This window comes from Garra rufa, chromosome 3, assembly GCF_049309525.1.
Source record: "Garra rufa chromosome 3, GarRuf1.0, whole genome shotgun sequence".
Classification (NCBI taxonomy): Eukaryota; Metazoa; Chordata; class Actinopteri; order Cypriniformes; family Cyprinidae; genus Garra; species Garra rufa.
In genome coordinates this window covers 53,447,523-53,463,716 of record NC_133363.1, presented here as the reverse complement: position 1 = coordinate 53,463,716, position 16,194 = coordinate 53,447,523, and the positions used below count along the sequence as shown (strand labels likewise).

At 35.5% G+C, this 16,194-nt stretch overlaps 1 protein-coding gene across 1 annotated transcript; it reads right to left on the bottom strand.

Moving 5' to 3' along the window:
- Window positions 1–350: 350 nt before the first annotated feature.
- Window positions 351–15,816, bottom strand: LOC141331625 (sodium- and chloride-dependent glycine transporter 2-like). Its single transcript, XM_073836672.1, has 16 exons — window positions 15,715–15,816; window positions 14,211–14,654; window positions 12,729–12,873; window positions 12,192–12,323; window positions 11,866–12,039; window positions 10,951–11,098; window positions 10,736–10,868; window positions 10,282–10,416; window positions 10,029–10,132; window positions 7,392–7,516; window positions 7,115–7,227; window positions 6,894–7,025; window positions 6,518–6,617; window positions 6,084–6,184; window positions 5,123–5,290; window positions 351–4,129 (listed from the first exon to the last, which is right to left on the bottom strand). The coding sequence occupies exons 1-16, from the start codon at window positions 15,814–15,816 to the stop codon at window positions 3,971–3,973; spliced, it is 2,415 nt and encodes an 804-aa protein (XP_073692773.1). The 3' UTR covers window positions 351–3,970.
- Between the last annotated feature and the right edge of the window lie 378 nt (window positions 15,817–16,194).

The window sequence follows — 16,194 nt, the reverse complement described above, 5'->3', positions numbered from 1 at the left end:
TCTTTAAAATTGCAACCAACTGTCTTGTACACTGTAAAACCTAAACACTTAAGTTTAGCAGCTGCCTTAAAGTTTTAAATTAAATCAACATAAGTAATTTCAAATCACAAGTTAAATCAACTCAATTTATTTTATTTGAGTTAAAATGACTTGTAGTTTTAAGCTGATTTAACTTAAAATTTTAAGGCAGCTGCTAAACTTTTTTGTTTGTTTGTTGTTAAGTTGAATCTGGTGAAAAGCATGTGTAAAGTGTGCAGTGTTAAGTATGTGTAAGTGCACGTGTTTTTGTACAAAATATTACTCAAAACACCTCAGGCATATAAGAACACAACTGGAGTTGAAAACATTAACATTTATTTATTGGTTAAGAGGTTATACATTTTATGATAAATATGGTATTTTATTGTATTATTGGCAAAGATACTATGATTCAAATTGCATTTCTATACATAAATACAAAATCTGAGGTAGGGCCTCAAGGATTAATGACATTTAAAATAAATTATGCCTTTTCATATATGTATATTTTCCTCTTTGTATATGTTTTGCTTTTTTTTATTTTGTCCGGCACATGATTCAAAATCTAGATATTTTTCATATTTATACTCTACAGTTCAACTCAAATGATGCCATGATCTGTTGGAGGTACGTATCTGTATCCATAGGCAGATTTCCCTCATGTAAAACACACAGAAATATATGACATTACCCAAGTAATAAGAAATTTTACCTATGCTCCGATAGGTCCACAGTAAAGTGCCAAATGACACGACATACATTACAATATAGACTGACCACATAATGACTGATTGGAAGCTACTCTGTATCATTATTCTGAAATACACGTAATAGTTTATTACCAGAGGACATCTATAAGGCCAAAAGGTTACCTGAAGATGTCATATAACATATTGACACACATCAATAATGACCACTAAATGAAGGATGAGTGGCAGTATCTCAGTCTCCTAAATACACAGAATAATATATATTTTATTTCTTCATATAGGCTATTTGTATATATATGTATATATTTCTTTTTAAGCTTTTTTTCAGAACCCTTTGAGAAGTTCTCCTTCTTTGGTTGCCTACTGCCCAGTGTCGCCCTGTAGGTAGGAAGAGGTGGTAAACTCAGCTGCAGCTGCTAAGTGAGGGACACATTCGAGAAAAGGAGCGTAAAGGGGAAGCATACATGGACAAATAATCCACAGCAACACAAACAGCACATGCAAGACTGTTACCTATTATTTTTTTTCCCACAGAATATTTGTTACATGATAGGGCTGTAACTATAGCTCTCGGACAGACGTACAGCAACACAAGGACTAACGGAAACTCCATCCAGAACCGCAAATATTATAACGATCGCAGCAGCCGAAACAATTCATGTGCTTTGTATACCCTTTGTTGTGCTACGTAACCCAGAGCTTCTATTCGAAGCTCTTGAATACAGATGAAACAATGTATAGGGAAACCTCAACTGACCTGACTGCCAGGCTGCATTTGACCATGTCTGGATGGTTGGATAAGTATAAATCTAAACATCAAGCGCTGCATATTATTCCACACATTCACATTCACATTCACACACGTATACTACACAGAGAGTAAGATTAAACATGTACAGAAAAAGCATCTCTTTTGCAACACTAATATACTGAGGAATATCTTTTTCTTTTTCTGTTTTATAAATGCTTTATATTCAAGGTGATTAGTGTAGTATCTGCATAATACATGGCTTTTGAAACACATCACGCCCAGGCAAAGTCTCAGTGGTTTTACTTCCATTGCGTGGGCAGTGTGGCTCTTTACACTAACTAAATCATATCCACAGTACTCGTTATTTAGGTATACATGTTGAACTAATAAAAAAAGGACTTCTTCTTATTTTTAATTTTTTTGTTAATTTACTCTTTTTTTATTGTGGTGGTGGAGAACAACCACTTATTTTTATGTGATGTTTAATCAAAGTGCTTTTTGGAGTGCTTTGACTGACCAGCACCACAACTAACCAGAACTTAAAACCTTTTGTCTAAAGCAATACTACTAAAGCCTTTTATCTGTAACCATATTTACAGTCCAATAGCTGGAAAAAGGACACTATTTATAAGATTTATAAGGATTCAAATGTCAATATATGGCATAATATTCTGAATATGTGCACTTTTACAACTCTTATAGAGAATTGGTTATATGTAGGGCTGCACGATAATGGTTAAAGGGTTGATTAAAATTTCTTTGCTTAAAATATATGTATTTTTTATTTTATTTCATTAGAATTATTGCACTTTCACATAAGAGAACGTCAACTCGCATGGTTTGCTTGCAGCAAACAGTGCAAATGCCAACATAGAAGAAAACAGAGTTGCTGTATTGCACTTTTATTTGAGCAGAATATCTCAGTAGAGATCTCTAAACTCAAACTTACATATTTGCCGGTGTTTTTAGCCCATCTGTGCTTTTTGCAGATTATTAATTTAAGAAAGACATCTCTGATTGGGGGATTCAACTTTTGAAATCTTTCAACGGCAAACATGAAGGAGGCTTATTACCAGTACAAGATAATGCAAATGCTAAATTAAATCAAAGGTTTTCAGGATAATAACCAGCGGGCATATATCACAGGCGATTATGCTTAATAAATCGAGAGAAGCAGAAATCACAGCCACGATTAAAATAGGATTCATCGTGCAGCCCTAGTTTTACAGTATGTGAATCACATCAAGTTTCCACAAATATGTTCAACTCTAATCCAACATCTAATAAGGTTGATGGAATGAAGTAATACCTGAGACCCTGTTTCATGAAGACGAACGGATGGAAAACGTTTAAAAAAAAGGAGTGTGGTCCCCAAGCACAGGATTGAAAGATGAAAACGTTTTTTTTCTAGTCTACATATCCTCTGCAAGCAATTGTTAAAAATAGTGTGTCAGCTAGTTGAAGTTTCTAAAATATACACTTTTTATGAGACGATTGGTTTGCCACACATACCACACTCCTCTACTTTTCTTTTGTGTACTCCACTATAACTGCGTACTGCATAAGTACAGGAGGATTCACAAACTCTATGAACAGATCACGACACAAACTCGAAAGCATACTCTAAATATTAGTATACATACATACATAACTGCTAGTTGGCCTTTGAGTACTACTCTAAACAACACTGACAGGTATTATTACAGTTTTGCATGGCTAAGTTTTCTTTGAAGACAGGGATGGATCTATACTACTGGAACCTACACTATGAGTTTGGCTTCTATAACATTGTAGAGATATTTCCAACAGGTTAGTAGAAGAGTAGGATAGCTTATAATTCACAGAGACTGAAATGTGCTCACTTCCCTCCATAATGTAGTACGATTGGTTTAATTAGCACTATACTATGCGGTATGTTATAAATAGAGGAAGTCTGAGGCACAAGGTACGGCTATAAGTGGACACAAGTGGAGAGCGATAGTACGATACCAGAAAAGAGTTCGAGTTCACTGTGCACTACTCAGCAGTTTATCTCATTTATGTTTGCTACATTTATGACAAGCAAATAGACAAGAAATATAAATGCTATTCTCCTCTTTTTTTCTTATCAACATCAGCAGTCACTTCAGAATGAAAAAAGAATTAAAAAACAATCACTGCATGATGCACGATCAGTCAAATATTGCCTCAACAGTTGCAACTGCATCATTATATTGCCTCTGAGAAAAAGGTTCAGCTGGAATCGGTGTATCAGAATGTATGCGAAAGATTTCCACTCTCAGACTGACTATTGATAATTATTCAGAAAATATTGAAATCATAGGGAGTTGTCTGTGCTTTCCACCTGAAAGACCCCTCTAGATGTGCCAGAAGAGGGGGAATATGGCTGAAAGAGAACACTACGGAAAAGGGGAGAAAGAGTTTGACGTGAGTGCTAGTCTCACCCTCAGAGGCCTCTGGGAATTTCGCACTCACAGGGAATTGAGGAGGATTATTGATATTGGGCTGATAGCTGGAAATCTTTGGGGGGAAGTTTGAGGCCGAGGGAGTTGGTGCCGAGTGGGTCGATCATGTTTTTGTAGCGTTCCCCACGGTGTTTCATCAGGAATGGACCCCAGTCAGGCTGAGGAGAGCACACCAACTTCAGACGCTGCGGAGAAAGAAAAGAGCCATCAAAACTGGATGCCAGGTGCTTGCTTTGCATCCTAGATACTGATTAAACAAAACAGAATTACTGAAAAGATTTCACTTTAATTTTGTTGTTAACATTGTTTATGTGCATAAAACATGTTTTTATATCCATTCTTTTAGAATGATTATGCATGCATAAAAAGAAGATTTTCATTACTTGAAATAAATATAAAGTAAAATAAAATGTAAAATAAAACCTTATTTTAGAAAATTTCAGCAACATTTCTCATTTTTATTTAGTTTAACTTGGTGTACTTAAAAAAAACCTAAAACTAAAACTGAAATGTGATCCTTGACCACAAAACCAGTCTTAAATACCACAGGTGTATTTGTGGCTATAGCCAAAAATATGCTTTATAGGTCAAAATGATAGATTTTTCTTTTACGCCAAAAACATTAGGATTAAGTAAAGATCATGTTCCATGAAGATATTTTGTACATTTCCTACTGTAAATATATCAAAACCTAATTTTTGATTAGTAATATGCATTGCTAAGAACTTCATTTAGACAACTTTAAAAGCGATTTTCTCAGATTTCCAAATAGCTGTATCTTGGCCAAATATTGTCTTGCCCTAACAAACATACATCAATGGAAAGCTTATTTATTCAGCCTTTAGATGATGTATAAATCTCAACTAAAAAAATGGCCCTTATGACTGTTTTTTGGCCCAGGGTCACAGGGTACTAAACTTTAAAATCAAAATCATAAAATTAAAACTAGTAGTGATACTGAAATAACACTGACTTTCATGCCACAGGACTAAATACAATGAAATAATGATGGTGTAACATAATTAAAAAAGGTGAAAAACTGGTGAAAAAAAAGAAAACCCCTAGAATAAACACTTTTCCAGAATTTCTAACAAACTAAAATCTACTTATTACATAGCAATATTGAGCAATTTACAATAACACTCAAATTGAAAACAACCCAAACATCTCTCTCTTACCTCAATTAACGATCCAGGTGCAAGATGCATCTTAATAACAAACATAATGGGAATCCATATGACAGAACAGATGACCATAAGCCAGCCGAGAACCATAGACCAGGTCGGATAAGTGTAATCCTCATATGTCATCACCTTCCACTGGTACAGACTGAGTGCCAAAATAAACTAAAGAGACAGAGAGAGAGAGAGATAGAGAGAGAGAGGGTCATTGGCAGTACTAAACAACATAGTACACTGTACACTGTTTCAACTTAAAAACTTAAGTTCAGCAGCTGCCTTAACATTTTAAGATAAATCAACTTAAAATACAAGTAGTTTCAACTCATAAGTTAAATCAACTTAAAACTACAAGTCATTTTAACTCATTTTATTGTCATTTAGTTGAAATGACTTGTAATTTTAAGTTGATTTAACTTTAAAGACAGCTGCTGAACTTCAGTTTTTAAGTTGAAACTGGTTAAAACATTTTACAGTGTACTGATGAATGTGTTGTGTGCCACAGGTATCTGCAGGAATGGTCATATGTGACCCTTGACCACAAAACCAATCATAAGTGTAATTAAAAAAAAAAAAAAAAAATCTGAAAGCTGAATAAATAAATATTGCATTGATGTATGGTTTGTTTGGATAGGACAATATTTGGCCAAGATACAACTACTTGTTGTATCTGGAACCTAAGGGTGGAAAAAATTAAATAACAGAGAAAATCACCTTTAAATTGTCCAAATGAAGTTCTTGCAATGCATATTACCAATCAATAATTTAGTTTTGATATAATTACGGTAAGAAATTTACAAAATATCTTCATGGAACATGATCTTTACTTAATATCCTAATGATTTTTGGCATAAAATAAAATACAATGTATTTTGGCTATTGCTACAAATATACCCGTGCTACTTAAGACTGGTTTTGTGGTCCAGAGTCACATATACAGTAAGGTATAAGGTGGACATACTGTGAGAATGGTTGGTGTGACAAAGGCCCAGCAGATTCTCCAGAACTTGTTTGGCTGGAACCCAATCATCATCTCAATATCCTCACAGAACCGCTGTAGACCTGCACCACAATGACAGAAGGAAGGAAAAAAAGAAGAAAGACGAAAGAAAGAAAGAAAGAAAGAAAGTCATGGTTGTTTGTTTAAATTAACTATTTATCAACTATATATCAAATAAATTAATGTTGCTAAACTAATCAAACCTATACTAAATAGTACTATTTAGCTTGTGTGCTTTTGAGCTTTAAATGTATTCACTGCTGTCTGCTTATTTGTTTGTTTAATTATTTGTCATTTTCTTATTCATTACCTAAAAGTCTGATTCCTGCTGTGCACTAAAATATATTACTGGAGCCCTAAGTAAAACAAATGACCATAATTTTTTGTAAACTCACCATAAACGTATGAGATTCCAACCAGTTCGAATATGGCAATGATGACCAGAGAGTAAGAGGCTGCAAATGTGTCCACCAGCTGAAGCATGTACATTCCACTCTGTGCGTGAAAACACACACATTCATGCACATTTAATATAAAAATAAATGAGACCTGATCTAAAAATCACCCAGCGGATCACTTTAATTAAAAAAACAAACAAACAAACTAACATTCATTCCAAACCTTTCCAATTATCTGCTTTAGGAATTCGATTCCAGTCTCTTTACTTTTCTATTTACTTGTTGTTTTATTGTTTACCAGAGAGCTGCTTTAATTAAAGTGTGCTATAAAGGTAAAGTTTTCTGCAGTTGGGAATAAGAGTAAACTTCCTACCTCAGTGATCATGGGGAAACCCAGCACAAAAAAGGACAGACAGCAAATCAAAGTAAACAGAGGCTTGTGTTTGCGCAGGTACTTGGGGAACTCATCAGAAACAGACGTCACTATAGTTTCTATGGTGGCAAACTGGAGAGGAACGAAAGCGTGAACGAAAAGTGATTTAGTTCATTGATTTAGTTTAGAAAAGTCTGTAAATACTATATCATTTTCATTACCATGGTATCCAGACCCAGTGTAAGCAGCATGAGGAAGAAGATGATGGCCCAGAATGGTGACAAGGGCAACCTAGTCAGAGCCTCTGGATAAACCACAAACGCAATCCCAGGACCTACACAAAAAAGAGCATATAAAGAGCATAACAGATGAAATGACTTTCAGGTCTGATGAAAGTGAAAATGACAATGTGATGTCATGTTTTGTATTTTTAGAAAAAATCTAATCCCAGTTAATCATAGCTCACCAGCCACAAACACATGCATTCATACTATGTACCTTCATCTGCCACACTCTCAATTGGTACTTTGAGCTCATGAGCCATGAAGCCAATTACTGAAAATATGACAAAACCAGCAAAAATACTGGTGGCACTGTTAGTACACGTCACAATGAGAGTATCCCTGAAAAACAAAGACAGAGCACATCATGTGATCTCACATCATGAATAATAATCATAATGCATAGATGTTATTTTGAGAACATGTGTCTATTAAAATGTGTGTAATATCTAGCACAGTTAAGTTTTATATTTCAGTAATACTGTAAAATATTTTTATAATAAAAAAAAATCAATTAGGGCTGTAAGTTTAATGCGTTAACTTACTAAATTGGTTATGAAAAACCGTGATTAAAATATTTTAACGCAGTTAAACGAACTGGCCCCGCCCCCATACATCGTCTTATATTTCATAGTTGACTGTTGACAAATATGATGCAGGGCAACAACTCCATAAATACAGTTATGGCGTATAATTCAAGATATTGGTGCAAAAATGAAAAGCAATTAATCGTTTTTTATTCATCAAGGATGCATTACATTGATCAAATGTAAAAGCAAAGATATTTATGTTACAAAGGATTTTTATCTGCTCTTATTCTGAACTTTCAACTGATTTAAAACTTATAACATTAAATGTTTCTTGAGCCGCAAATCAGCATATTTAAATTATTTCTAAAGGATCATGTGCCACTGAAGACTGGAGTAACCGCTGCAAAGAACTCAGTTTTAGGAATAAATTCCACTTTAAAATGTATTAAAATCTGTCAGTTGATAAAATGTTAAAATTAAGTTATAAAAAATAATGCAATTAAAATATTTTAACACAGTTAAACGCGCTGGCATCGCCCCCATACATTGTCTTATATTTCATTATAGAGACAGAGCCACACCCATCGTAATAAAAAAAACGACCACTTTGGGGGAGGCTCCCTCCTTGTCATTTCTGACTTATAACAAAAAATCAAAACAATGTCTAAAAGCTGCTATGACTGGAGTAACTGGAGCTAAAAACACAGAACTACGTTTTTATAAGCTGTCGACCTAAAAAAAAACAGTGTTTAAGAACACAAAAGTAGAGCTCAACGCGTCTTATTACTCAGAGAACTGCGCCCGCTGGAGGGAAATTTAACGGCGACAGTGAACATTGATTGTTTTTTGGGTTCACAATACAAAGTCAATGAGGAGCGTGGCGTGGCTGGTGTGGGCATGGTCTAAATGCGCTCCGTCTCTACATTTGACTGTTGACAAATATGATGTAGGGCAACAACTCCATAAATACAGTTATGGCCTAAATTTCAAGATATTGGTGTAAAAATGCCCCTGTATGTGTTTTGTCTCACAGTTATATATATATATATATATATATATATATATATATATATATATATATATATATATATATCACATTTTTACACGATCAGTCTATCGGCCAATCATAAGCTTAAATGTGATAAGAAATAAGAAATTGATATAGTATTATATTTTAAACACTGTATTATGTGTTTTGCTCAATTTTGCGGAGAACATAAATCCATATCAGAATTGTTGTGCAACTTCCAGCAACAAGATGTTGATTCAGAATGAATGAGTGTTTTCAACGAATCAATGATTCAAAGGTCCATTCATAAAGAGAGCCTTTACTTCATTCCTGAATGAATCAGCCATTTGAAGGAATCAAATGAGTAAATGACTCATAAAGACATTTACCGCCATCTGCTGGCAGATTTAGTTTCTTATTTAGGGTTATATATATAAAAATTATATAAAAAAAAGAAAATACAATAAAACAAATAATAATAATAAAACTAATAACATTAAAGGGATAGTTTACCCAAAAATGATTCATTTTGTCTTCAATTACTCACCCTCATGTCATTTTAAACCTTTCTTTTGTGGAACATAAAAGAAAGTATTTTGAAGACTGTTGATAACAAAGCTGTTTTAGTTACCAGTGACCTTCATTATATGAACAAAAATACTGAGATGTTTTTCAAATTATCTTCTTTTATGTTCCACTGTTTATGTTAGGCCGTTGCACCCTAAATGACATTTATGACTTAAATGACATTTCTTTCTAAATCTACAATTTGTAATCTCTACTCCATACTTTCTCATTTAACACACACACACAATGATTTAAATAATCTTTTGTGGGTGTGTTCACAGTCAAATATATTTAGCTATTAATTAGATTAATTAATCAACGCATTATGTAATTAATTTGATTTGAAAAATTATCGAATGACAGCCCTAATTTTAATGCATTTTAAAGTGGAATTTATTCCTGAGATGGCAAAACTGAATTCTTAGCAACTATTAGCCTACTCCAGTCTTCAGTGTCACATGATCCTTCAGAAATCATTCTAATTTGCTGATTTGCTGCTCAAGAAACATTTAATATTATCAGTTTTTAAAACTGTTGTGCTGGAAAATATGCACATTTTACATTTCTTTGATAAATAAAAAGTTCAGAACACAAGCAGATAAAAACCTTTGTAACATAAATGTCTTTGCTTTCACATTTGATCAAAGTAATGCATCCATTATGAATAAAAACTATAAATTGCTTTCAAAAAATCTTTCTGCCCTTAACATTTAAACAGTAGTGTATTCTTAAGTGACAGTCTGCTTACCTGTAACAGTTGTTATGGAACTTATTGTAGGAAGACAGGGTTATAAGTCCACCCCATGCTGCAGACAGAGAGAAGAAAATCTGTGTAGCAGCATCCTTCCACACCTAAAGTGAAAAATAGTGAAAGAAAGAAACAAAGATAGACAGATAGAGAGAGAAAAATAAATTAAATTAATTCTGGAGGACAACATTGGAAACATTTTATCATAAAATATAATAAATAAAAATGGTTTATTGCTGTCCTTTTTTATTACCTTGGCATCATTGAGTTTTTCCCATTTGGGTGTTATGAAGTAAAGGATCCCAGAACCGGCTCCGGGCAGAGTGACCCCTCGGATTAACAGGATGACCAGCACCACATAGGGGAACGTGGCAGTAAAATACACCACCTGAAAAACACATATACAAAATACAATGAAAAACAGTTATCACTCAAAAAATAAATCTTACAGCCTTAGAAACCATTATTAACCCATTTAATATTTCTTTCAAATTAGTAAACACACATTTACTTTGTGACATCAGGACTATTTCCACTTAATTGCTGATTACTTACAATTTGGTTACTGTCTACATGTTAATATGAAGGATTTTTCTGGAAGTCAGCATTGCAATAGACTAGACAGAGGCCTGCTGTAGGCTTCTCTCTTGCCAATTACTGTACAGAGAGGAGAAATAATGAGAGAAATAGTCACGCAGTTTTCTTACCTTCCCTGAGGACTTGATCCCTTTAGCCAAAGAGGCATAAACAATAAGCCAAGCCAGAAAAAGGCAAGCAGCCAAGGGCCAACGGATGTCACCTGGGTATTCAATACCCTTCGAAATATGCAACACATTATACCTGTCAAGAAAGCAGAGTGATTAGTATCTCACCTCTATTATAAACCACCTCTAAATACACCTAAATGGAAAAACACACTTACTTGAAATATTCCTCACTAGGGCTGACATAGGTTTTATTGTCCGATGCGATATTTAACAGTTTACTCAAATTCCCGAAAGCATTTGCAGATAAACAGAATGTAGAGTTCTTGATTGATGTGATGTTTCTGTCTCTTAGTATACAGGAGTCTGGCCAGAAGAAACAATGATAGAACTTGGAATGAACGTGAAAAAAAGTTCCTGTTTTCCATCGTAATTCACAGCCTAGTTGAAAATCATTCTTACAACAAATTAAATGTTTAAACGTCGTACAACTGCAGTACTGTACTCAATTTGATTCAGTCTGTAGTAGTGGCGCTACTCAAAGTGGCCAGGAGGTGGCAGTGCATCTCACTGCGGCACTGCACCAACTCTTACAGTAAATTTGTCAAGCAAGCAGATTTTCTGCTGAATTCACCAAAAGCACGACATTGAGAAAAACGTTTTAAAACGAATTAAAACGTAAAAATGTTATGTAATTAAATCGAATGCACGATAAAACACAAGAGAATTAATTCAAATTAGATTTTAAGCAAAACTCATTCTGATTAGAAGCACTTATTCCACTTTTCAGTGACAAAATAATCTTAAATAAAATTATTAAATAATTAAAATTAAAATTAAAAAAGCACTTGATTTTAAAGTTTACATAGCTGACAAAAAATCTGTCAAGTCATCAAATAAGAACTTTTGGCTTAATGAGGTGAAACAGTTGCGTTTGGGGTACAAAGAGAGCAGGATGACACTGAATAACCTAAATTGAGCAGTAGGCTACTTAATTCCTGAAATACAGGTTGCGCATTGCGCATTTTAGTTAGAAAAAAAGAAGGGGTGTTGGGGGGTGGACTCACAGGGGGAGAGAGAGAGAGAAAGAAAGAGAGAGATAGAGTGAGAGAGAGAGAGACGCTCATCCTTACCCAAAAGCAGCATGTCTTTGTCTTTGCACTCGACTGTGTTCCATTCATTTTTACAGGTGGCCCATGGCAGTGTCTCCTTCAACGAAGCGAACAGGTAGTACAATGTCCAGCACATAATAATATTATAGTATATGGCTATCAAGACAGATATTATCAACATGGCAATCCCGCAACCTATAATAACAAAATGAAACCAGATAATAGAAATTACACTTAAAGCAGTCGGAAAGTCGATTACCAGTTCACTGGAAACACGAATGTAACACATTAGCACAAACATTACTTATTATAACGGAGGGTCAGTTATTAAAGTAACGCCAGTTTACCTTGTAGAGCGGGAATCGCTTTCCATACTGACACCGGGCCTTGGCTGGCGAACTGACCCAAAGACACCTCCATCAAAAATATAGGAATACCGGCGAGGCCTAACATGATTAGGTAAGGTATCAAAAACGCACCTACAAAAAGAGAGAACAGCTACTGTTGAAAAAAAGTCATGATTCATGAATAGTGCGTCAACAAATCTATTACAAATATAATGCATTGTATTATTTTATAATAGATCGTTTATAACAAACACACTAAATATTAAATATAATAAAAAAATACAATTACATATATACACTATTAATGTGTAGAAATTTCGTTGCCGTTATATTTCGCACATTAAAATAAAATCCGTTTAATCATGAAACGAATTTTTTACTTTATAACAGAAATTCAAATTCCCTCTAACGAAAGTTTATTTGTGTGTATTAATACGCATTGACTTTCCAGACTTTTAAACTACTAATTTTCGATCTGTATGAAACAAAAATATATCCTAATATTTTCTAGTATGCTTTCCCTTGATTATCTCTCACCTCCACCATTCTGGAAAGCAAGATATGGGAATCTCCACACATTTCCCAAACCCACGGCATATCCCACCATGGACAGAATAAAATCCAGTTTGTTGGACCAGTTCCCCCGGGCCTTATTCTCATCTCCTCCATCATCCTCCTCCTCCTGAAAGAACAGTCCACTAAGTATTTAGTATGATCGAATGTGAGCTTCTATGTAGCCTACACTTTAATAGATATTCAGTTTTTACCTATTATGACAATCATCAAATTATGGAGCATTAAAATTGAAGAGGTATTAACATTTGAAGAAAAAAAATTAAAAATCAAAATGCTCCTCTAACAACTTTTTTTGTCTCGTTTCCGTGACCTGGAAATAAACGGGTCGCCCTTGGCTCTAATGAAACACCCCAATGGGAATTGTACCATAAGCAGATTCTTATGTAACACATTATCCTACAACACAACCAGTCATCAGAAAGCAATCTCTGAGGACAATAAACCTCATACATGCAGAGCTCAGCAGCTTCATTTCCAATCATAGAGCAAATATTGTAACTCTTGTTCTGGGGGGTTGTTTCAATAGCAATGCAGTATCCTACAGCCTACAGCATTTGATGTATTCAGGTTCCTTGACATATCCTCTTACTCGATCTGTTCGTGAAAACTGCTGTAATTATTGTGCTGTCAGAAATAATCACTATCACTGTTCAAATGTTTCCAGATTGGAAGCGGATTTCGTTTCGCTGCTCACTTTTGAGAGACTAAAGAACAATGTCCTTTTTGTCCAAAACATTTTTACGAGCCGTTAATCACAAATAGTTTTTTACTCGTGAAGCACATTGCATAGAAAACTATACCGTTATTTTACACAGTAAAAACTGTGCAAATAATGGGGAAGTTCAAACAAAAGGTTCGGAGGTCTTAAATTAGAATACATATTCATGTAAGTGCATATTTGTTTCAAATGTTTCAGTAGCGGTACAATCCTACAAAAAACTACAAATTAGTCGCAGCGCATTTTTACCTGTCGCTTTAGACGCCAGCGAATAGATTTCGGTTACGAGGTAACCATAGCAACAGTACGCCGCTCCAAATAACCGTCACTACTTATCACTAAGTGTAATTTAAATATCACAATAAAACACGACATATTTTTTAAAGAAAAATAGCGCTTGTGATAAGGCCAAATGACAGTTTCGTTTGAGTGAGACAAACCTCTTAAAAGTCCAACCTTATCATCATCATCATCATTTTTCGAATCTTTTTTATTTTTACAAAAGCAAGTGGGTTAAATAAATATCTCGCGAATAAAATTTTAACTGTTACGGTCGTAACGGACAAAGCGGCGGTTGAACTCCTTTGGTATTACAATGAAATATACGACACTTAAAAGAAAATATCTAGCTTTTGTTTTTGCTCAAGACTCTCCCCGTTTGAAAGCTTTACGCTTGGGGGTGATTGGCTGATTCAACCGGAATGAAACGTTCCTTAACCACTTACCCCGGTCACCGTGCCAGGCAGAACAGATGTATTGCCATCTGTACCAAGGATGATGGTGGTCTGGCTCATGGAGGTCCAGTCACCGGTGTTGTTATGCTCCGCCGCGATCCTTACAGCACTTTGATTGTTAGACACGAAGTCCGACGTGGCTTTACCGGTCGAACCATCCATTTTACCCACGGAATCCTTGCGCACGGCAGAATTAACGGGAGAAAACGTGGGTCCAGGTGCGGCGTTTTTAAACGTCCCGTATGCTTTATTGGCTTCCATGTCGCACGGTTTATTTTCCGAGAGACAAAAAGTTTTCCGTTCGTTTACAGGCGGCGGCTGGGGCACCGGGTTCCCGTTCTCCGGTTTGTTAGTAGTTCCAACCGCTCCCCCAGATGGCTGGGGCGGGATACTGTTTGACGGCTGTCTCAACATTTCCCCGTGCTCTGAAAAATCCTGCAACGTTAAATACACATTAGTCAGGACCAGTATAATTAACGTAATAACTAACTGCTATTTCACACCTACAGCGACCCAACATTTTTACATAGACCTACCCTCAGGCAGCACAGCGAAATGGTAACGCTATCATAGCCTAACTTCTGCAATGTATTTTATGCTAGACCGTTTCTGGACATGTCTGCTCCACTTCTTTGATTTTCAGCTCACGGACGGTAGCTGTTTGCTTCTTGCTTTTACCATTAGAGAAAGATTCTTTAATTTTACGCCTCATTTACCTCCTGTCATTCAACCCCGGCACATCCCCTGGTTTTATGGGCAATAGACAAGCTGCCGGGCTCGGCCGAGGCTTTTCCCCCCTGCGGCAGGCACCAGTCCCGGTGTAAGTGTGCAGTGCAAACCCGGGTGCAAACATGGAACATTACACCAACAATTACACTGCACCATAGGAGAGCACTGTGCTAAAACCCTTTTAAAAAAATTAAAATATTATCTAAATACCAAAAGAGAAAAAAACAATATTAAAATACATCGTTTGTCTTTCCATATCATTCTATGAATAACACTTTTTTTAAAGTGATAGTTTCTTATAACATATACTGTATAACTAATATTGCCATTGAAAAGGTGTCTAAAAGCCTGCCATAAAGTTTCAGCACCATGGATAGCGACACTTCGTTCATTAGTGCACTTACAAATAATACTTTTTTTTGTTCCCAAGACTGCTGTAAATATTTGTAAACTGCAAAAAACACGCAAAGCGTAAAGTAACGAATGTGCTGTACTTACCATTTGTGCAGAGTCAACAAATGTGGGTTAATAGCAGAAAACAGCTGGAAAGACGGCAGGCAGACTGAGTTTGGCTGTGCAAAGTGCAAAGCTTTCTATATCTCCGTGGGAAAGATCGGGTTTGCGTCAGTGCATGGCAAGGTACCCTTCGCATGACATTTTCTTGATAATAGGGCTTTGATAAATCATTGGCCTTCAATTCTGATTTTTAAAGGGGCAACGAGCGAAGACGTGAGCTCGTGACACACACAAGGCAGCGCGAGACTACGTTTGGGGACGGACTGGCTCGTGACTGATTAATAAACTTGTCCCTCAGGACTATGTAAAGATGTTCATCTGACGCACGGGAAGATTCTGCAGACGCAGGCATCGTGGAGACTGTATAGTTGACCGACTCCTATACATGTAGATAAATCTAATGACTTTTCATCATGCAATATTATTAAAGATAGATAACAGGCCTACTTTATGTTTTTTAATTATATCTTATCACACTTAGGTTATTTACATGCAATGCACAGATCTGCTCTGCTCAAGTTTTGCTTTTTTACTTATAAGGCCATGGGCATAGTATTTTTAAACGATTTGCTTATATTTTATATGAATGACTACGTCTACAACCAAACCGTTGACTTTGGAAAATTATGAAACACGACTATAAAACTTTTGTAGCATATTTACTATAGTATTTGTGTAATAGATCACGGTTCATAGTTCACACGTCACACGAACGCGCGCGTTCCCTAAT